Source organism: Setaria viridis, chromosome 5 (genome assembly GCF_005286985.2).
Source record: "Setaria viridis chromosome 5, Setaria_viridis_v4.0, whole genome shotgun sequence".
NCBI classification, from domain to species: domain Eukaryota; kingdom Viridiplantae; phylum Streptophyta; class Magnoliopsida; order Poales; family Poaceae; genus Setaria; species Setaria viridis.
The window spans coordinates 1,737,067-1,759,938 of record NC_048267.2 but is presented as its reverse complement, the minus strand read 5'-3'; the positions used below and the strand labels follow the sequence as shown (position 1 = coordinate 1,759,938).

At 46.4% G+C, this 22,872-nt stretch overlaps 4 protein-coding genes and 1 pseudogene across 5 annotated transcripts; 3 read left to right on the top strand and 2 right to left on the bottom strand.

The window, feature by feature from the left end:
* Window positions 1-1,210: 1,210 nt before the first annotated feature.
* LOC117857188 (uncharacterized) lies at window positions 1,211-1,761 on the bottom strand. Its single transcript, XM_034739702.2, has one exon. The coding sequence runs from the start codon at window positions 1,759-1,761 to the stop codon at window positions 1,405-1,407; it is 357 nt and encodes a 118-aa protein (XP_034595593.1). The 3' UTR covers window positions 1,211-1,404.
* A 138-nt stretch (window positions 1,762-1,899) lies between these two features.
* Window positions 1,900-5,497, top strand: LOC117859251 (formin-like protein 6; annotated as a pseudogene).
* A 5,781-nt stretch (window positions 5,498-11,278) lies between these two features.
* On the top strand, window positions 11,279-12,490 carry LOC117856023 (universal stress protein PHOS34). Its single transcript, XM_034738424.2, has 3 exons — window positions 11,279-11,738; window positions 11,830-12,055; window positions 12,271-12,490. The coding sequence occupies exons 1-3, from the start codon at window positions 11,531-11,533 to the stop codon at window positions 12,350-12,352; spliced, it is 516 nt and encodes a 171-aa protein (XP_034594315.1). The 5' UTR covers window positions 11,279-11,530; the 3' UTR covers window positions 12,353-12,490.
* A 642-nt stretch (window positions 12,491-13,132) lies between these two features.
* On the top strand, window positions 13,133-17,229 carry LOC117856022 (serine hydroxymethyltransferase 4). The gene is made up of 4 exons (XM_034738423.2): window positions 13,133-14,021; window positions 14,951-15,341; window positions 15,423-15,524; window positions 16,587-17,229. Exons 1-4 carry the CDS (start codon window positions 13,188-13,190, stop codon window positions 16,829-16,831), a joined length of 1,572 nt encoding a protein of 523 aa, XP_034594314.1. The 5' UTR covers window positions 13,133-13,187; the 3' UTR covers window positions 16,832-17,229.
* A 3,027-nt stretch (window positions 17,230-20,256) lies between these two features.
* LOC140222689 (large ribosomal subunit protein eL29z-like) lies at window positions 20,257-21,845 on the bottom strand. Of its 2 annotated transcripts, none has more exons than XM_072293519.1 (3): window positions 21,690-21,845; window positions 21,454-21,572; window positions 20,257-20,544 (listed from the first exon to the last, which is right to left on the bottom strand). In XM_072293519.1, the coding sequence occupies exons 2-3, from the start codon at window positions 21,553-21,555 to the stop codon at window positions 20,464-20,466; spliced, it is 183 nt and encodes a 60-aa protein (XP_072149620.1). In that variant the 5' UTR covers window positions 21,556-21,572; window positions 21,690-21,845; the 3' UTR covers window positions 20,257-20,463. The 2 variants fall into 2 exon arrangements, with proteins under 2 accessions (XP_072149620.1, XP_072149621.1); XM_072293520.1 differs by having other exon boundaries at window positions 21,454-21,568; window positions 21,690-21,831.
* Window positions 21,846-22,872: the final 1,027 nt, after the last annotated feature.

The following is a 22,872-nucleotide window of genomic DNA, read 5'->3' as shown; positions in this document are numbered from 1 at the left end:
CATAAGCAGCTGTAGAAATCAATCAAGGGTAATTTAGTATTTTCTTCAGTCTTCTTAATGTCTGAAAGTTCCTAAATGTAGCTATATTTCGGGGAGGAGGGAGTATGATAAGTACTTTCAAAAATTTGTCTGCCTCCTTTTCCACCGACCTCATCGCATTGTACTTTTTCTCCAACTCATCTTTCATGCATCTAGCCTCAGCTGTGCGTCTTGAGTCATCATTTGTGATTTCACCATCCAGCAAATTCAAACGAGCAACCATCTAGACAACAGCAAATACAAGAACAACTTGAGATGTATGGTAAAGCCAGGGCCAAGCTCTTCTCCATAAAATAATTGTTTAGGATCACCATGAAAACAGACTGGGACAAGGAATTCAAGAACACTAAATAAAGGATGCAAGCCAGAGTAACATAAGTGATGAAATGCTACAACACGGGGGCAAAACAGAAATAAAACCCATTTTCTAATATTTGACAACTGCTCCAACACTTGACTGATTGGCATAGTCATCATTTTATTTCTCTGACTCTGTGAATTAGATAGTCTCCAAGATACTCATTAACCATGCATACATAAAAGTTGCAATGCAGTTCTTTCAGACACCGCGCGGCTCACTTTGTTTTGCCGGTAGTATAAATTCAATTCAGATAAAGGGTGGAAGGACATACACATACATGCTAAAAGATAAATCATGCCTTGCTCTTACAAAAAGAACTGATCTTTACAAAAGACATAGATTAGATAGCCCTCAAGTCTAATCACAACACATCAGTATAGTCCACCAGACAAATTAAATCTGATTTACAATAACAGAAAATTTGAATTTTCATAAGTCAAATCCATTCATTCTGAAAAACGTGATGAGTTATATCATTTGGTCAATAGTGGTAATTATTTCAGAACAAGAATAACAAATCAAAGAGTAGCAAACTAATTTCAGATCACATTCATTCTGAACTACAAAATGCAATGTACTGTTTGTAAGGAGGGACTTACCTTGTCATGTTTAGCCTGGAGAGTGGAAATATTACACTTTTCCTCCAGGATTTTAGCACTTCCTTGCAACTGCTTCCATTGTTTCTGTTCTTGTAATTAACGAGGATGCAGTAACCAAATAGATGCACCAGTTCAATATAGCAGCACGAAATTGAAGAATCTAAGGCACCAATGCAAGCAAAGGCGATCGAGATTCTCTGAACATTCTGAATTGAACGCTGCCAACTCATTTTATTCATTCCCCAGAGGACAAAGCAAAACGCATTTTTAGCAGTATTATATATCACACCATCCTTACACAGATTACTAAAACGACTAGCATCATATCATAGAGCAAATCCAACAGCACAACACACGTAACCCGCTGCCCACGATCTCACCTCGCGGGGTGCACGGCGGGGCAGTTCAGAAATCGGAGCAGCGGCCGCCGCGCTCCCAGTCGCCGTACCGCGTCGGCTCGGGCCCGCGCGGGCCGCCGATCTCGCCGGTAGCCTTGTTCACGTGCATGCCGCTATCGTTATCCTCCTCTGCCGCCGCCGCCGCCGCCTTCCCCTCGCCAGCGTCGGCAGCGCCCTTGTCTCCCGCGGCTTCCTCTCCCTCCGCCTTCCTGGCGGCCTCCGGCGCCGGCGGATCCGTCGCGGAGGGGGCGGAACCGAAGAGCGCGAGGCGGAGGAGGAGGGCGGGCGGAGGATCAGGAGGCTGGGGCCGGCGGGAGAGGGCGGACGCCGACGCCGAGGCGAGGCGGCGGAGGTTGGCGGCCATGGTTGGTGCCCGCGGCGACGGGGGGCGGGCGGCGGGGAGCGAGGGGCGAGAGCGGGCGGCGGGGGGGCGGGCGTGCGAGAGTGGACTGCGGGAGGATAAGGATTGATAGGAACTAGAAATGTATTATATTGGGCCCACATGTCACGTCTCCTCCCTCTCCGTCCCCGTCCCCCTCCATCTCCTCCACCCCACGGTTCGGCTACCCGGCGGCGCGTCGTGCTCTGCGCCGGTTCCTGCGGCAGCGGCGGCGCGCGCGGGCGGATGGCGCTGTTCCGGCGGCTGTTCCACCGGCGGCCGCCCGACGGGCTCGTCGAGATCTCCGGTAACATCCTCGATGCGTGCCCTTTCTCGGCCCGGTACTCGGCAATCTTGCTATTTTAGCTGGGTGCGTTTGTGCGAACCTGCTCGCTCGCTCGCTCGGGGGCTGGGCTTGTTGGACCTGTTCGTCGGGGGCTTCTTGGAAGTAACGCGTGCCACGGCACCGAGAATCCTGCCCACACAAGCCACTTCGCACGCACCTGTTCTCGCTTTATTCCCCATTTCTCGAGGGGGGAAATTATGTAAAAAAAAGAAGAGTGCGTTTATTTTGATCTCGAGGCGGGGATTTGCTTGGGGAGTGGAGATAGCTTTGCCCAGACTTTGTGGCTTTGTGCCGGTGGGTTCGGTTCATGCTTTGACTTGCGGAAAGGCCGTTGCTTAGCTGTTGCTAAACTATGCGCTTGACCAAAATAGGGGCACGGAAATTGACCAGAGTAGTTGGCTACCGCGTTGCCATTGTCTCTCTTTTTTTTATATGAACTATCATATCTCCATTTTGAAGTGAAACTGTTTTAGTTGGGTGTGATTGTTTTCAACAGCAGTTGGTTTAGTTCATGGGATTTAGCATTTATATGATACTAAATTAAGTTTTCTATGCTTGGTGGATGGGATGGACCCAATTGTCGGATCGGAGAGTGGATGGGATCAGATGCACATTTGCTCATTTATGTGAAAAATGGCAACCGTTGAGGCTTACATTCTCATATTAGTGCGAAATATGTATTTAAAGATAATATATCATGCCATTATTTGATCTTACTGTGTTTGTGGGGAAGTGATTTTATCGAATTGTTGACAAGTGTCACCTTGATGTTGTTGTTCAGGCTTTTTTTAGACGAACCTGTTGTTCAGACTTCATCCACTACCTTATCAATTTGATTTGAATTTTTTCATGACTTCTTCTGATAAAACTAATTGCCCAAAACTAGGTTCATTTCCCCCATTTATCATCCACCTGTGCAGCTTAGGTAGTACCTATTACATTTCCTTTTCTCAAGTATACATTGATGTTTCATTGTCTAAGTCGACGCTACTTCAAATTGAACTTTATTCCCAACATTCTTATGCAAATATTCTGGTCATCCTTTGTACATTATTTGTAATCATACTGTTTAATAACGAAAATAACATTTGCTCTCTGTTTCTGATGCTGACTATTGATTGCTTCTTTACTTGCCAGTATTTGACCACTGCTTCTCCACGGATTTACTTGAAGAAGACGAGCTGATGCCATACATTGGAGGAATCTTAAAACAGCTACTTGGCAGCTACTCCATCGACTGATTCATGCTATTCAACTTTGAGGGAGGCAAGAAGGACAACCAAATTGCCAGCATTTTCTCTTACTACGACATGAGTGTGATGGGTTATCCACGTAACTATGAAGGATGCCCCTTGCTCACCATGGAGATGATTCACCATTTCCTGAGGTCTAGTGAAAGCTGGCTCTCGTTAAGCCAGGACAATTTTCTGCTTATCCATTCAGAACATGGGGGGTGGCCAGTCCTTGCATTTGCATTGGCAGCTCTACTGGTTTACCTCAAAAGGTGTAGTGATGAGAGGAAGGCTTTAGGGATGGATTGCAGACACGCACCAGATGGGCTAGCTGAGCTATTCTCACCAATTGACCCAGTGCCTTCTCAGCTGAGATACTTGAATTATGTGTCAAAAAGGCACACATCACCAGAATTGTGGCCTCCGGTTGACAAAATGCTGAATTTGAATTGTATAATAATCAGGAAGGTACCGAATTTTTATGGGCAAGGGGATGTAGACCAATATTCTGGATTTATGGCCTAGATCCCCTTGCACCTAATGACAGGGCTACTAAAGTTCTTTTTTCGATCAGAAAGACAAGTGTTTTTCTCCAGCTTTATACACAGGTATAATTTTGTTTGGTTATCAACTATCATGAATCGCATATTAGTATTTATGGCATGTCTGTGGTGTTTGTCCATAATGCTTTGGCTCAATTGTTTAATGTTTAAAATTGTACCGATCTATTTAAAATATGCCATTGCAACCTTACAAGTTTAATTAAATTTATTTTCTATTGTTATGAATAAGTCCAAAGCTCAAATTTCGAAGTGCTTAATCTTACCTTTTTGTTATTTATTTTATCAGCCTCCCAATTTTTTCCCCCGAATTGTAGGATAGGTGCATATTTGATGTAAAACTATATATATGGTATCTTAAGACATTTTCAAGCCTGAAGTGATGAACTGATGCATATTAAACTGTTCTTGTTTGCAAATTCAGGAAGAATGTGAGATAATCGAGGTTAATGTTCATTGTCCTGTGCAAGGAGACATTGTAATTGAGTGCATCAGCCTGGATGAGGACTTTGAACATGAAGTTATGGTGTTCAGAGCCATGTTTAGCACAGCTTTTATTGAAGACAATCTGTTGGTACTTGATAGGGACCAGATTGATATTCTATGGGACACAAAACACCGATTTCCTGTAGACTTCAGAGTTGAGGTAGTTGGATAATTCTTATATCTTATTGCATCAACTGCTCGTGCCATTTCACCTTTGTATACATTTACACATTTTTCCTGATAATTGTAGGCTATATTTTCTGATATGGACATGAGTACAACAATTGGCAAATCTAAGTTATCAAGCGAGGAGAAAGAAAGCCTTGCAAAGGTTGATGATGCCTTCAGTCATCTGGATTTGTCAAGCAAAAAATGATCACATCACAAATCATGAACCAGACCAGAAGGGATTACACAATGAACATGATGGCTTTGATGCAATACCTCTAGAGGAAACAGAAACCAGCAACTCAGCAGCTGAACATAGCTTGCTGGATAGCAGATCAGTTCAGATTCATCATATAGAACCAGCAGATAACCATTCTTCTACGCATTCTTTACCAGAAGCAGAAGCTCCTGGACCAAACTCTCAAGGAGATTAACTGTTCAAGGATACATCAGCACGGGATGAGCCAGAAGTGGATGGCACTAAGAATGAACCCAATTCAGAAACACCTAAAGATGCAGAAGCTGGTGGTGCTGGAGCTGCAGAATGGTCTGACAACAACTCAGATGTGTTCCCGTCAGATTCACCCTCAAGCAGTGCTCCTTCTAGCACGCCAAAGTTCGACGAAGATATCCTGGAAGAAGCTGGAATGGTTGAAACTCGATCACAACCGACTGAACTGAAGATATAACGGGTGTGCCAATTCCTTCTACTGCAAATTGGGCACCTGATCCAAGAATAAATGGATGATGGAGATGCCGAAAATGTACTTGAACAGATACGTTTACACAACACTATGGGAAAAAGATGGTCGGTCAGACCATAAGCATGTACAGTTCATTTTTCTCAAACATGTATGAAAGATTTAAGATATCTCCAAATTTTGTTGAAAGTGTGCGTACCGGAGTAGAACTTCAAATTCTTCCTACTATCCTTTATGGCATTCATGAATTCTTGATACTTCGGGGGTTGAGGCGCAACAAATCTGGAGAAAGTTTGGCGCTCATCATATCGGACTCTACTCGCAAAAAAAAAAATCATATCGAATCGGGAGAAAACGCTGGCGTGCTTGGCCAACACCGTGGGCGGCATGGAGGCGGCGGTGCGGCGTGAATGGCGGTGAGGTCAGACGCAATGCTGATCTCCGTTCACTCAGCCGCGGCGCGGCGCGACGCTTACCATGCCAAACGGCGCGTTGGGTCTATAAAGGCCCAACAACGAAGCCCACCCACTGGCCACACACGGCCCACTGGGTCTATAAATACCTGGGATCGCAGCTCCGAGTCCGACAAGCCCGCCACGCCCGCGCTGGGCTGTCTACAAATCCCGCACTTTCCTCTCTCCCTCCCTCCACACAGACACGTGAGATGACACGAGAAACAAAACAAAAACGGGCCACCTCCTCCAGATCACGTCAGCACCAAGCACCCTAGATCGCGACGATGCCCACCATAACCACAGGCTGCCATCCCGGCGGCGGCGGCGCGCGGAGCATGGCGCCGCACAGTGGCTCGGAGATGGCAGCGTCGGCGGAGGATCCCGAGGAGCGCAAGCGCAGGAGGGCTAGGAAGAGCATCCTACGTCCTGTTCGGCTGAACTTATAAGTCGACTGAAAAGCTGAAACGGCTGATTTGTTGTGAGAGAAAAATACTGTTCGGTGGCTGATAATCTGAAGCGAACAGGCTCCTAATTAATCGCCGTCGCCGCGTCCTTGTTCTTCGTCGCGCTCCTGCTCTGCGGCCTCTTCATCCCCGGCCTCCCCCGGTGCCGGAGGGCTAGGGAAAGGTTCTTCATGCTGGAGATCGCCGGCGTCTGCGTCCTGATGGTCGTCTTCGGCTTCGGCTTCGGTTACGTAACACAGTTCGTGTCGTGATGGTTCTGTAGCTTCCTCGTGCGCGTGGACAAGCCGGGGGCCTAGAAACGTGCCGAATCCTATTTGTAATTCACAAATCACAAATTCACAATGTCTCAGTAAAAAATTAATTAGCTTTTATACTCATCGAAGACTCCAACTTAGATGGACAAGTTTTACCAAAAGTAACCTCAAACAACCATTTTAAAATTCGGATCCGTCAAATGTACATGACAGATTTTAGGCATGTATAGATTTGGGAGCAATAAATGTGGTACAGGATAACTTCAGATTTTTGTCATTGTATGGTAACAAGGCCCTATTAATGTAGTTGTGACGCTAGCTTCACAAATCTTGTATGCAAACGCTCGTATATATTAATAATATATGTTCAGGTTGGCATATCTAGCCTGCCGTAGTTCTTCTAAAAAAAGTTGTGACATAGCCGAGTGGGCCCGTGACAAGCGTATTAGTATATACGTGTCGCAAGGACAAATATTGGGCTTATAAAATTATAAACATTACACGAACCGAACTTACTTGTATTTTTCTATTTTTTCATAATATAAACTATTCAGGTAATGACCACAGACATCAAACAAAAACGCCACAATAAATCACATATACACAAGTTCCTGGCTCGTGAAAAAGATCATTGACATAAATAGCTTTGGTCCTTGGGCCCAAAGTTGGCGTCTCCAATAGTATAAGTTTATAAATTAGTTGATAGCTCATAGTTGATGTGGGTCCCGTGTACATGCACTACTATAAAAATGACCTCTCGTCCCTAGGTTTAGTACCGGTCACTTTTGGACCTACTGGATCCAAGTTTGGGATCCCCCGGAGGCCCTCTAGTACCGGGTGGGGACTCCCAACGCCGCCGCCGCCTCCTCCTCCACCCCGCCCAAATTCCTCAGAAATTTATGTGACGCTTTATCCGATGCTCCCATCGGATCATCCGGTGCCACTACTCACGTCACGTAACCGTTGAATCCCCCTGATATCATTGCTCCGATGCTTTCTCCAATGGGGCTGACAGATCATCCGGTACTGAAGCAATTCTAGCCAAAACCTTCTGTTTGATTTCAAAGTAAATTTGCTTCGTCCGACGGTCAACTACATAGGGCGTCAAAACATCCGATGCTATAGGGTTTCCTCTGCCTCCTTAGCAAATTGCTCTGACCTTGTAAAATGACCTCCATCGGATCATCCGGTGCACTCGAGATTTTTCCTATTTTTCCCGTTGTACCAATTGCTCCGATGGTTAGTCCGACGCTTGCTTCGGTGGGCCATCGGAACATCCGATGGTGCATTTTTCCTTCTAACTTGTCCAAAACAAGCACCAAAGATACCGTCATCTTAATTATTACATGAAAATATCCGTGCAATTAAGGTTGTTTATGGCACGGAGCTCCACTCTTGCATTTGTCTAGGGCTTCTTTAGCATAGCTCTAGCTCTAAGAAACTTTTTTTAGAGCCAGTCATTCCTAGGTCCAAGAAATTCTTGGATCTAAAGTGTTGTCAGCACATTAAATGTATTTGGTTGAATAATATTGTTCTTATTCTGTATTAAACATTTATTTATCTTTAAATCTATCCACTTGGGTTAGTGTAATCAACTCAACATGGACTCCAGTGGTAGACGACGTGTTCACCAACAATATTATTCTTGTGATGACTTCACCAAAATCAAGAGCTGCCAGCCCATTCTCCTGGACACTTCCATGGGTAGGGCTCACGTGAGTTCATAAGGGTGCATTTGCAAACATACATATGAGCGACTACTTCTGTGTTAGAAGCGTCATACGGCATACCACGGCCTATGGCAACAAGGCTATGGGCACAGAAGCAAATGGAGGAAGCCAGAGGAAGGGTGGATGACAATGAAACTCAATAGCGATGCTGCTTTCTGACCTGGTACTGCCAATGGTGGCAAGGCAAGGGATTTGTTCTCAGATACATGATGGTGACGTCATCATTGGAGGTGCAGGAGACCTCTCATATGTTGCCGAGTCGTTTGAGGCAGAAAATATTACCTTGTACGGAAGCAACCAAAGCAGCACCGCGAGCGGGAGCACAAAGGATTGTGGTCGAGGTTGATGCTGTTAACGTTGCAGCAGCGTTGAAGACCACAACCTAAGATAGCCCATGTACCCTCATGCTTAACATTTTATTCAGGTTTATGTACCATCCTGCCTACACCATGATAGCACATGTACTCTCATGCTTCAGGCTACAGACCACACCATGATCAAATGTGACTGTATCAGCAAACTTTGAACTTTAGACTTCAGCAGCCAGAGGACTCTCATGCTTCAGGCTACAGACCATAAGATCATCAAATAAGACTATAAAAGTAAACTCCGACCTTCAGACTTCACCATGCATCGAAGACGGGTTTGCCGGCCGTATGCTGGCCCTTGCCCAGATATGCCATTGCAGACAGAGCATAGCTAAATATATCCAACTGATGAATGATCCCAATAAGAAAATCGATACATGTCGCCACTACAGTTTCTTTTTGAAAGGCGTCACCACTACAGTCTCAACTATCAACAGGCTTCAGTTGCCTGAATCCGAAACACATGAGAGTAACCCCAATTCGCCCCACCAAAAGCAAACAACACAGTAGCCCTCACCCATCAACATAAGGCTCAACCATGAATAGCTCTGTGCGAGTGAAATCAATTGAGAAAAAAAATTGACTAGGAATACAATTTAACGAGGCACAAACCGGAGCAAGGAATTTTTTGCCCTTCTCTCATTTGAAATTCAAGAAGTCATAGTGATCTGCTCTGCATCCCATTGTTTCTGTTCTTGTAATTAACGAGGATGCAGTAACCAAATAGCTGCACCAGTTCAATATAGCAGCACGAAATTGGAGAATCTAAGGCACCAATGCAAGCAAAGGCGATCGAGATGCTCTGAACATTCTGAATTGAATGATGTCAACTCATTTTATTCATTCCCCAGAGGACAAAGCAAAACACATTTTTAACAGTATTATAAGGGTGTTTGGATACACCTCCTAAAGTTTAGTACCCGTCACATCGGATGTTTGGATACTAATTAGGAGTAAACATAGACTATTTACAAAACCTATTGTACATATGGAGTCTAATTCGTAAGACGAATCTATTAAGCCTAATTAGTCCATGATTTGACAATGTGCTGCTACAGTAAACATGTGCTAATTATTGATTAATTAGGCTCAATAGATTCATCTCGCGAATTAGTATAGGGGTTCTGCAATCAGTTTTATAATTAGCTCATGTTTAGTCCTTCTAATTAGCATCCGAACATCCGATGTGACACTCCTAAAGTTTAGCACCTCGTATCCAAACACCCCCTGTATATCACACCATCCTTGCACAGATTACTAAAACGACTAGCATCATATCATAGAGCAAATCCAAACGCACAACACACGTAACCCGCTGCCCACGATCTCACCTCGCAGGGTTCATGGCGGGGCAGTTCAGAAATCGGAGCAGCGGCCGCCGTGCTCCCAGTCGCCATCCTGCACGAGCTCGGGCCCACGCGGGGCGCCGATCTCGCCGGTGGCCTTGTTCACATGCACGCCGCTGTCGTTATCCTCCTCCTCTACCGCCGCCTCCGCCTTCCCCTCGCCGGAGCCCTTGTCTCCCGCGGCTTCCTCTCCCTTCGCCTTCCTGGCGACCTCCAGCGCCGGCGGATCCGTCGCGGAGGGGCGGAACTGGAGAGCTTGAGGTGGAGGAGGAGGGAGGGCGGAGGACTAGGAGGTTGGGGCTGGCAGGAGAGGACGGACGCGGATGTCGAGGCGAGGCGGCAGAGGTTGGCGGCCATGGTTTTGGCTTGGTTTCGCTGTCGTGTGGCGGCGAGCGGTGTGGTGCTTTCTCTCTCCGGCTCTCGCGGCGCCTCGTGTGTGCAATCGAAAAGGGGAAGGGGGTGCGTGAAAGAAAGGTTGGCTCCTAACCTAGCAGCCTTTCTCGACCCGCCGCCAGCCACCGCCAACCGGCTGTCCGGCCTTGCCCGGCCGCCGGCGCTCCCACGCCACCTTGCCTCTGCCGGCGGCCGCACCACCACCATCGCCGGACCTGCCGCAACCCCCCCTCCCCGACCTCGTTTTCTAAGTCCGACAGCCATTGAAGCCCCCCCGAAACCCCAAACCCTAACCTCCGCCACCCGCCACCTGCCCCCGCCGACCTCGGCCACCACCGGTCACTCCTGCCCACCACCCACCCCTCCACCTAGCTCGCACCCCCTAGCCCCCTCCGCGTTGACGCGTGAACGTCGGGGGAGACGATGGTGAGGATGGAGGAGATCGTGCGGCCCACAGCAGCCACACGAATCTCCAACAATAGAAGGTGAAGCTTCTATCCACCTTCCGAAAGATGGATAGGTTTTCCGTGAAAGGAACAGTGACCCGACCTCTTTCTAGTCCAGTCCAAGCGACGTGCTCAGTTCTACTCGACCCATTACGAAACGGGCTTCGGGGGCCGTGGATGGTGATCCTCCTGTCGCTTGGGCTCACTACGAAGAAGAGCCTGCCAAAGCCTAATTGGCCAAAACGTTCTCCTCTCCTGTTAAAAAAGAAAAAAAGAACAAAACGTGTGTCATTGTAAGCCAAATAGATGCATTTGCCTTCAAATCCATCAGTTTCTTTGGAGAACAAGGTTAGTTTCGTAAAAATCCATTGGGTTTCACTTTCAACGCACGTTTGAAATGGCACCACCAGATGCTACCCACGTAGACACATTCACACATAAGTTGCTGGTCCGGCTGGTCCTCATGACCGTTCCTCGTACTAGGTAGGACATCGGGATCACCGGATCGGATGGGTGTTTCGGGAAGCGGGAAAAACCGGGGCGGTGAGGATAAACCCAGCGGCGGCCGCGGCCGCCCAAACCCAGGGCAGTGTCACACGGAGACGGGGACAGCCAGCCAGGCGCCGTGGCAGCCCGTGCAGAGCACCTAGCCGCGGGCTTCTCCCCCTGTTTTAAAGCAGGCCTCTCCCCTCAGCCCCTTCTCATCGTCATCGCCATCGATAGCAGCATCCAATTCTTGTGCGACCCGCTCCGCTCCCCCCCCAACAACAATTCGTCCAGCGATCCTCGTGCTCAGTTCTCCAGCATGGCATCCGCCGCTCCCCCCGCCACCGCCGCCGCCGGAGCCGCCGGAGCCGGGCGCCGCATCGTGGTGGCCGTGGACGAGGGCGAGGAGAGCGTGCACGCGCTCACCTGGTGCCTCGCCAACGTCGTCTCCCCGGCGGGCGGCGACACGCTCCTCCTCGTGCACGCGCGCCGCCCGCGCCCCGTCTACGCCGCCATGGACAGCGCAGGTAGGTATCGCTACCGCATCAGTTGGTAGGTTGCGTGCGCGTTGTTTTTCCAGGCTCACCGTAACAAGTTGCGACGCGCTGCTGCACGCAGGGTACATCATGACCTCGGACGTGCTGGCGAGCGTTGAGAGGCACGCCACCGCCGTCTCGGCGGCGGCCGTCGACAAGGCCAAGCGCCTCTGCGCCGAGCACCCGCACTTGGCGGTCGAGACGCTGGTGGAGAGCGGGGACCCGCGGGACGTCATCTGCGACGCCGCCGACAAGGTGGGCGCCGACCTGCTCGTCATGGGCAGCCATGGATACGGCTTCATCCAGAGGTATCAACCGGTCCTTTTCATCTCATTACTAGGAGTACAAGCATCCACCCATCTCAATGACGCGAGTGCGACGCGATGGCCACTGGCTGGATGAGGATCAGAGTCCAGGAGACAGCCATTGCTTACCGTCACAACTCACGTCCAATTCCAATTTTGACATTTCTCCTGCCGTCGCTTATGATCTGGGTGCGAATGATTGTGCTGTGACATTGCAGGGCGTTCCTGGGCAGCGTCAGCAACCACTGCGCGCAGAACTGCAAGTGCCCGGTCCTCATCGTCAAGAGGCCTAAGGAGTAGTAGAATGACATCCTTGCAATGCAATGCTGCAGCTTGCGAGCCTGTGGCATCAACTATATGTAAATATATATTTTTTCTCTTCACATGCCACTGGTTTCTTGTTCAAGAACATGATCCGAGCGCTTCAGCTTTCTGTCAGTTGTTGTGCTGCATATTCTCTTCTGGAATCTGAGCGCAAAGTGGTTACTCTCCAGCCGCATTGCAGCTGGAGATGCAGCATCTCCAACATACTGTTTCTTCTAACACGATAACTTCAAACGCTGCTCAACACATACAACCGCATTTTACAGCTCTAGCCCACCCCACTCCTCTGAAACCTGTTTCATTTCAGATCACTTCGTTTGCTAATGGCTGACATAGTGGCGTCAATGTATTCACTCTCACCTCATAACGTAGTATGGGTTCTCACCTTGTTTTCGTATAATCGCAGCTCTTCTACCTGATTCATTTCAAAACATGAGTGAAAAGAAGACTACTCGAACCCACAAATTAGAGATTTTGATTTTATTTATTTTCTTTAGGTTCGTTGTTTTTAGTATACAGCCAATGCTTTATTAACAGTTGAAATGCATCTCTTAAATTCCCGCTCTCAGCCCGGTCCATCAAGAGTTCAAGACCCAGCCCAGCAAACCCGTTCTAAAAAACCCGTATCTCGCGCCCACACCAACCCCCTCCAAACCACGCAAAAAATTTTCGGCAGGCGCATCACATCGATTAATCTCGAGTATTTCTTTTTCCAATTCTCCGAGAAGGTAGCTTCCTCCGTCGACCACCTCGCCCGAACTCGCACCCGCCGCACCCACTCCCTCCCACACCCACCACCACCAACCTCCACATGTGCACACGCGCCATCCTCCCGTGCACCACCGATATATCTTCCCGCGCCCCCTTCTTCCCTCCACCACCACGCTTCCCACCCCATCATCCCCTCCGCCTCCGTTCTCGTCCCTTCCTCGCCGTCGCCACTCCCGCCTCCCCTTCCGCAGCCGCCATGGATCCCGTCGCCACATGGGGCCTGACCCCGCTCGCCGGCGCGGACCCGGAGATCTACGACCTCCTGGAGCGCGAGAAGCGGCGGCAGCGGCGGGGCATCGAGCTCATCGCCTCCGAGAATTTCACCTCCTTCGCCGTCATGGAGGCGCTCGGCTCCCCGCTCACCAACAAGTACTCCGAGGGCATGCCCGGCGCCCGCTACTACGGCGGCAACGACGTCATCGACGAGATCGAGAACCTCTGCCGCTCCCGCGCGCTCGCCGCCTTCCGCCTCGACCCGGCCGCCTGGGGCGTCAACGTGCAGCCCTACTCGGGCTCCCCCGCCAACTTCGCCGCCTACACCGCGCTGCTCAACCCGCACGACCGGATCATGGGCCTCGATCTCCCCTCCGGCGGACACCTCACCCACGGGTACTACACCGCCGGCGGCAAGAAGATCTCCGCCACCTCGATCTACTTCGAGAGCCTGCCGTACAAGGTGAGCGCCGCCACCGGGTACATCGACTACGAGAAGCTCGAGGAGAAGGCGCTCGACTTCCGCCCCAAGCTCATCATCTGCGGTGGCAGCGCGTACCCGAGGGATTGGGACTACGCCAGGCTCAGGGCCGTCGCCGACAAGGTCGGGGCGCTGCTGCTCTGCGACATGGCGCACATCAGCGGGCTTGTCGCCGCACAGGTACAATAATCTCTGATAAATTGTTCTCGATTAGCTAGTTGCTTTCATGAAATTTCATCTTGCATTCCCATTGAAACGGCAATTAGTTGGATCTGAGAGATGTGGTAGTCTGGATTCTATTTGCTATCTAGTCTAGGCAAATCAATTATTGTGGTTGTTGAATGAAACGCTGGATTATTTAATCCCATATTAGATCTCAGTGTTTTGCACGTTTACTGATTTTAAGATTTTTTTATATGGACGCTTGCTGTCTGTTGTTTTGTGCCTTGTCTTGTTTTTTAAGTAGTATAAATGTGCCTTGTCATCGTGAAATCAATGTTTTACCTGCTTTAGTTTGTCTGAATGTATTCCTTTGATGGTGATAGATCTGATATTCCATCTGTTTTCATGTTTTGGAGTATTCTCAGTGGATATGATCCTGCTTTAGTGGAATTGCACTCAGATACTCACCGAACCAATTGAAACCATTGCAGGAGTCTTCAATAGTTTGTACTCTTTTACGGCAATATATTAAAGAAGTAGTACATGGTTGTTCTTTTGCAAATTACATAGCGCGTCCTTGTGCACATTATTGCTAATCAAATTTGGGCTTATGTATGTCAAAATGTTTAAAGTCGTATTCATGCTTTTTTGGTCTACATTTGTCATGCAATGATCGTGCATATATAGGCAATCCACAGTAGAACCTCACAATCAATCTGCTGCCGCACAAGGCAGACATATTTCTAACTCATTGTACCCAACGGCTCCTTGCTTTAGTTAGACTTAGCTAATGCACTATTTGATGGCCATAATACAGAAGGTGATATTATTTGGCTAATGCAGTAATGCTTGCATATCATCATCCTTCTTTGAGTACTGGAGGAGACCTGAAGAGATTATTCACTACAAATGCTTAGTTTGAAAATTTTTGCCTTCCTCCATTTCAGGAAGCCGCAAATCCTTTTGAGTATTGTGATGTGGTTACCACTACCACACACAAGTCTCTACGTGGGCCAAGGGCTGGCATGATTTTCTACAGGAAAGGCCCTAAGCCCCCCAAGAAGGGCCAGCCTGAGGGTGCTCTGTATGACTATGAAGACAAGATTAACTTTGCGGTGTTCCCATCTCTGCAAGGTGGCCCTCACAATCACCAGATTGCGGCACTTGCCGTTGCTCTGCAGCAAACTATGACACCTGGCTTCAAGGCCTATGCAAAGCAAGTGAAGGCGAATGCTGTTGCCATTGGAAACTATCTCATGAGCAAGGGCTACAAGATGGTGACTGATGGAACTGAGAACCACCTTGTCCTCTGGGATCTCCGCCCTCTTGGCTTGACTGGTATACAAATTAGCAATCCAACGGGCTTCATTTTATTTGGTACATATTATAACTTGTTCTAATGTTGGCTTATGTCTGCAGGAAACAAGGTTGAAAAGCTCTGTGACCTTTGCCACATCACATTGAACAAGAATGCTGTCTTCGGTGACAGCAGTGCATTGGCTCCGGGTGGTGTCCGCATTGGTTAGTAATATCAGATTTTTCATTAATTCTGCTATGGTACAACCCTCCATAAACGATTACATATGGCAGTTTGGAAAATTGGGGTGGTTGTTATTTGGTAGCCTCTCTTCTTAGCAAAGAGGTGATATGTCTATAAATATTTTAGGTGTGTTTACTTTGACCCTAGTGCCCATGGGTGGCAAGCCAAAATTTGGCTACTTTGACCAAATTTGGCCACCATTTGGTTGGGTGCCAAAATTTGGCTTTGCAACACTGTGGCCAGCTAGTTCATTTTGGTGTCCAATAGGCCAAAATCTTGGCCACCAAATTGATGGCCCTGATTCTTGCATGCCAAAATTTGAATTCGCCTCCCCATAGCAAATTTGTTCCTAAGCCAAAACACCCCAAAATGGTTTCTCAAAGTGGTAAGCTTTCAATATTTTTGGACATTTGTCCGTGATGCATCAGATGCGGGATTCACACAACCTGTTTGTCCAAGTAACATATTTAAATTCTGCATTGCAAGTGTATTGTATTGGACCATTGTAGTACACTGTACACTGGTAACCATTGTCCAAATTCCATATGGAATATTCGGTACTTGTGCCCTTTTTTGATCCTTGTTCCATTGAAGGGTGACTATACTCTGCCAATTAATCATTCAATCTCTTTAACTAATTGCAGGTAGAATAATAGTTTTGGTTCTATTTCAGTATTTCACTTGACTCTTCTTCACACTTTCCTATACAAAAGCGGTGTAGCTCTTGCAAATGTAAATGAGTTGGTTGTCAAGATTCAAACCTTGCTTTGTTGGTATCATGAACTCCATGGCCTACATATGTATTCCAAGACCTGTGCTTGGACCAAGTCCAGTATCATCCTTCAGCTAATGCTTTACCCTGACAGTGCATGTTAACACTTAACACAGCTAAGAACTCAGCTGGAAACCAATGTCATACAATTAAATACTGCACCCATTCTTTAGCGTAGAACATTTGTTCATACGTACCTGATGCTACAAGTCTACAACTTTACTGGAATGCTTAAACAATATTTCTCATGTATTGTTGGTATGGTTTTCAGGTGCCCCCGCAATGACCTCGAGGGGTCTGGTGGAGAAAGACTTTGAGCAGATCGGCGAGTTCCTCCACCGGGCGGTGACCATCTGCCTGAGCATCCAGAAGGAGTACGGCAAGCTCCTCAAGGACTTCAACAAGGGCCTAGTGAACAACAAGGACATCGAGAACCTCAAGGCTGAGGTGGAGAAGTTTGCTGACTCCTTCGACATGCCTGGGTTCACGCTCGAGAGCATGAAGTACAAGGAGTAGATGCCTTCTCTGTGTGGCTAGGCAAGGCCCTCCAGTACTAAGGTCTTTCATCGCTGCGGCGTGGGTGCCATGGCGCCGGACCGCCATGCTCGTGAGGATGATGATGCATTATGGATTTTGTCTACCCCGTCAGCAGGATAGGCTCATAAGCGCCCCCTGCATCCCTGGTTTGGTCGCCTTCCTCAGTTTTTCAGGTTTTCCTTCTAGGGATTGTTTCACTTGGAATCATATGGGAATGTCAATCAGGTGTTTGCCAATAATAATTCAGTGGTTTCTGCTCCCCTTGATCTCATCATTACTTGTGTATTTTACTAGCTTGACTTAGGTGATACATTGTTTTGATTAAGTGATATTGTTATAACCAGCCCGCGTGCGGGGGGGATTCAAGTTAGTATGCATATACCGGTTTCTTTGCAACCTAGCCAAATACCAGGTCTGGAGTTGGTGATGTCATATGCTAGAAGATGCCTCCCTTTTATGAAGTATGTATATGTATGACTTTTTCTTTGCAAGGGGACTCAAAATGTTCCTGCAGCAGTGGTAAAATACGTTTTCACTTAGTGGGTACTACAGATATTGCTGACTAATGCATGGCTTTAGGATTTGTACTTCTTAGTTTCGCAGGTCAAACTTGCAAACTTGGAAGGAGTTAATTTAATACAAATACAATTGCTGCTTCCATTTGTTTGAGCAACATATTGACATTGTGTAATGGACTTTGACTCCAATTTAGCAGTTCATTTTTTGATCTTGTGTGCTGATTTCTAAACAAAGTGCTGTTCTTTTTTTTATCTTTCTTTTGAGTATTTATTATCGTGTGTGTGGAGATTTACACGTCATGTACCTCAATTTTCCTCTCTTTTTTCTTTGTACTGCAGTCTGTGGGGTAGTTGGAGCTATTACACCATGTAATTTTCCATTAGCAATGGTAGCCCGAACAGTCTCACATTGGCAAAAATGTTAAAAACAAAATGGTAGCTAAGGCAGTACAATTTTTTTAAACATGGTCTTTGGGCAGGTTGGATCAGCTTTGGCCTGCGGCTGCACTGTTTGCCATTCCAATCTTATTTGAGTATTATTTCTTGTGCTTATATATTAATCGATGTGATAGTCAAAAGTCAGGGTTACTAACTATGGAGTAGAAACCAAAGAAACCAGTGATTCACGTTACTTCGGAGCTCATTTTCCATGCATTAGTTTTAAGGTTCTAGAGTGTAAGCAGCGGTATTCGACTAGCAATTTTGTTAACCATAGAAGCTGGGTTATTGTTTCTAAACAATGCTAATTCATATGTCGCTCAAATAGAATTGCCTGCTACAAGGTCATGTGCTCGAAGTTGACAGTCAATTCCTTTCAGTCATTAGAGATTAGTTAAGACTTAATGTGAGCCTGCAGTTTATTGGTGGTATGCTCGAAGTGACTAATATTACTAGGCATATAGTTCTTACTCAGTGTGCCTTTTGTTTTCTCAGAGATAGCTGAACATGCAATTATCTTTGCATCCAATCAGTTATGTGCTCTGGTTTCCTGATAAGCCAACTGGGTTTTTGTGTTTCAGCTTCTGCTTCTTTGTGTTTCAGCCTACCATTTTAGTGCGCAAGTTCTGAAATGATTGGAGGTCACTGTTCCCGCAATGCTTAGATCTGCTTCGATATACCGCCATATCGGTCTCTATTTGTTCTGATTTAACTCATCCTTCTCTGAATGAACAAGCTACTTGATGCATCTTTTATACCTATCTTGTGAGACACTTCGATAGTACTTTCTGTAGTTGAAACTCAGTACTAAGTTGGATACTCCGAGACAAAAAAAGGTTGACCACCAACCAACCTCTGATCTGATAAACTAGATTCAGAAACCTGATAAAGTCATTTTTTTAGATCAAACCATACTGGCATTACGTTTCATGTGGCTGATACAAATATTGATGGCAATATCATTTGCCAAGAGAGTAATAGTCTGACTGCACCCATTCCAGGACCAGCCTGTATATATTTAGATTTTAGCCGGAGGTGTAGTACATCAAAATGCTTGATGCTTGTTATTGCATGATCATAGGCGCTCTCTTCCTTTTGGCTGCTGATGGTGTTAATGACGGTTAGCAGCAACGATGTTGCTGTCTACGTTTGTAATGGTTTTGGAGTTATGTGGGTTCTCTAACATCATTGCTTGTGTGTTGATCTAGAGACCTGGTTGGTCTGCTTGCAAGTTTACAGGCATGTTCTTAGTTCCCTCCTGTCTTTACTTCTTTGTCTGAATGATGTATGAAACTTGTATGTATGGGGATACCTGACTTGAAAAAAGGAACTGCTTCTTATATTGTGATGAATAATTATGTTGCCAAAGAGCTTCTTCTCAGTCATGTATAGCAGTAAAACACCCGGCGGAAAAAAAAAACTTACACACCTCTATGTTTTTTTTTTTGAAACGGAATATCACATTCTGTTCTGCGTGTTGAGCTACACACCTCTGTAATCTGTACAGCTTGTTCAGTTAACCGTAGTTCAACTTGAGTCCCACGGAACCACTGCGCGAAGAGCCGTATGTTGCAAACGCCCGTGCTTATCCTGAGGCAAGGAGTACTACAGCTTTCGAGCCTGTCTGTAGCATCATATATGCATATATGTACTTACTTCCTTCCAAATTACAATTCGAAAAGGCCGCGGGCTTGACGCCGGCGGCAACGATGGAAGCCGGTCGTCGGAGCACAGCGCTTGCGAACTGCGAGCCTGTGAGGCGAGGCGAGCTCAGATGTCAGATCCACGAGCACGTACATGAATCAATCACTAGAGTTTTCTACTGGAACAAAAGATTCAGACATGTCTTCAACTATTGTCCTGCATACTCTGGTCCAAAAATTTAGGGGATGTTTGGTTTAAGGGAGTCTAAACTTTAGCCCTTTCACATAATATTTAGATATTAATTAGAAGTATTAAATATAGTCTAAATATAAAATACACATATGAAGGCTATTTCGTGAGATAAATCTATTACGCCTAATTAGTCCATGATTTGACAATGTAGTGCTACAGTAACCATTTGCTTGATGAATTAATTAAGTTTAATAGATTCATCTCGCGAATTAGGCTAGAAGTTTTACAATTAATTTTATAATTAGCTCATGTTTAGTCCTTCTAATTACCCTCCGAACATTCGATGCAACAATAACCACTGGTATCTACTTCTACAATTAGTTTTATAATTAGCTCATGTTTAGTCCTTCTAATTACCCTCCAAACATTCGATGCAACAATAACCACGGGTATCCAAACAGCCCCTTGGTCGCATTGCACCAACGTGTTCTGCACTGGCTGACATAGTCGCGTCAATCACAATGGCAAACGGCACGAGCCTAGAGTCAATGGCTGACAGCACGCTTTAAATCCAATGTTGACCTCCAAGCAGATAACCAGTTAGAGAGAAGGTAAAACAACAAGTCAAAGAGTAGCATGAACTTAACACATAATATCGTAATATTACGGCAGTAACACTTCTGCAGCAAAAGAGGGTCCTTGCCATCATACATAAGACCATTTAAATTCCATCTTAAGCGAAACTCCAGATCCTAAAGGTAAAACTGAGCTAGGAAGGGGAAACACATCCATGCTTCTCCATGAGCATAAACTTCCATCTTACTCCTCGGCTTCAGCCTCACCGCTCTTCTTGTTGTTCTTCCTTGAGTACCTCAGGTTCCTCAGGAACTTTGGGTCCATCTGCAAAGATGGCGGAAGGGAATGGTCAGTGGAAGTGCTAAAAATGTGTCAAAATAACAAGCCATAAGGTCAGCGAAGCGCTAACAAATAGGAGAATTGGCAAAAACAAGAGCTGTTGTGCTTCAAAGTCGTGCATCTCTTACTAAATAACAGAAGTGCAACATGAATCAAGGCTGTGTAGGTGCTCAGGTAACCGTTCAGGAGGAAATAATGAAGATTATTCCCCAGGTTCATCAAGCAGTGGTCTGCTCTCAAAAAGGTAAGGTCTCATCGTTGCAGCAACCTCAAACTTATCAGTACAAATTTTACAATAGGCAGAGTCTAATAAAAATACCAATCGAGCAATTGGACTATCACAAACACAAATATTATGAGAATATTTAAAGGTAGAGACAGGAACAACGGTAGCTAAGGATTTTGTACAAACCATAGTTGTAAAAAGGTACTAAATATGCTTTCACATCACAAGTAGAAACAAGTCCTAGCAAACTGATAGCAACTCATGGTTACTGGAACAAAGCAGACACTTTCCTAAGAGTAGCGCTAATAAACTATTGACCCAAATTCAGAGTGCCAAATTCTAAGGCTAATAGATTACACTAGGCTTCCAAAAACATAAATTTGGATCTTTGAATACCACATCGAGTAATTGATTTGACAAATAGTCTATCATTCAGGAAATGACCTAATAGTCAACATGCCCAACCATGTGCGCCGCAAGCCCAAAACCTCTGCTCTCCAACGGAATGGCCAGTGCCTAAAAAAATTGGCATCCACGAACCAGAGGCGTAACGGTGTGTGTGTGTGGGAAGAGGGGCGGGGGGGGCGGGCGGCGCGCCGGGGCGCACAGCTGCACGATCGAGCGACCCGGAAAAATGGAAGAGGAGCAGCAGGAGCAGATTATCTTACCCCCTTGGTGGAGGTCTGGCGGTGGCGCTTGGCCTTCTTGATGCCGTTCTTGTGCGCCTTGTACGACTGGTTGTGCGCCGTGTGGTTCTTCGACTTGGCCATCTCGAATCCCTTGCTTCCTTCCACCAGCACAAACAAACAGACAGACGGCGAATCAGCGGGAGGGGAGGGTTGGATCTGCGGAGAAGACGAACACTATGTATACGAAAAGATCGAGCAAGGCGGCGGAGAGTTACCGAAGCGAGCGCTCGCGAAGGAGAGGAGGGCGACGAGTGGTCCGGCGGCTAGGGTTTCCGCAAATGGCCAGGAGAGGGAGGTTATGTAAGGGAGGCAGGGCGTGTGGTAAATGACCTTGTTGACCTCGGTGCCTTCCCGCGGTTCGATCGTGAGCAGGGCTTTACACGTATCGCAAAGCAGGCCCGATTGCGGAGTCTTTGGGGTTTCCGTACGATTATGGGCCTCTTATACTACTGGAAGGGCAGGTGGGCTCTTTGAAATAGAAGCGTGTTGATAGGTTGGGCCTGAGGCTAAGAATCGTTTTGGTTTGGATGACCTGAAGTGAAAAAAGAAGCAAAACTATTATAAAAAAAGCAAAACAAAAAGAGTAAGCAAAACTCGTGAGAATTTCGCAGGAACGATATGCAGTTTTTAACAATAAAATATCCCCACGAGGTTTTTGACTTGTGTAGGAAATCAAATATCAAATAGGAGTGGATATTTCCTTTATCTCAGAATATTTAAGTTCCACACAAATTTGGAATAAGAGATTAGGTCCTTAAGACATCAATTTCTCAGTAAGGTCCACATAAAATGGTTCTGTTTGTTTCCGTTTATCTGGAGCTAGGTTATCTAGAAATCAAGATTGTCTGGTAAGCCAGCTGTTAGGTTCATTACGGTACCAATTATATTACTCCAACCAGGTTGTAACCATAGAAGCTACTTTATTCGCAGCACCTTATTATGCTTGTGTGCGTGTGAAGGCGCGCGGGGGGGGGGGGGGGGGGGGGGGGGGGGGGGGGGGGGGTGTTGGGGTTCAGTATGCACAGTGAACTTGCTAGTGAAGCCATTTACAACTACCAGAAGCCCAGAAAGCAAGGATGAGAACAGTTCTTCAATTTAGAACTTCAATCTTCCCTCCTTCATGAATGGCTAGACAGCTTAGCTTGAGAATCTAATTTGTTCCCTTTTCTCTTTTTCTTTGTAAATAACTTCCTTTTACATTAACATATTTTAACCAGTGGTGCCTCTCCTGTTCTTTCAAAAAAATTTAGAACTTCAGTATTGATATGATTTCATAGCTCAAGTCATAACAGAGTTCCAGATATGTACATAAATAGTTTAATTCTTTTTCTCAACAATATAAGAAAATAATATCTATTACATTTTACAGAAAATGGCAATGCAAAATAAAACACAGCT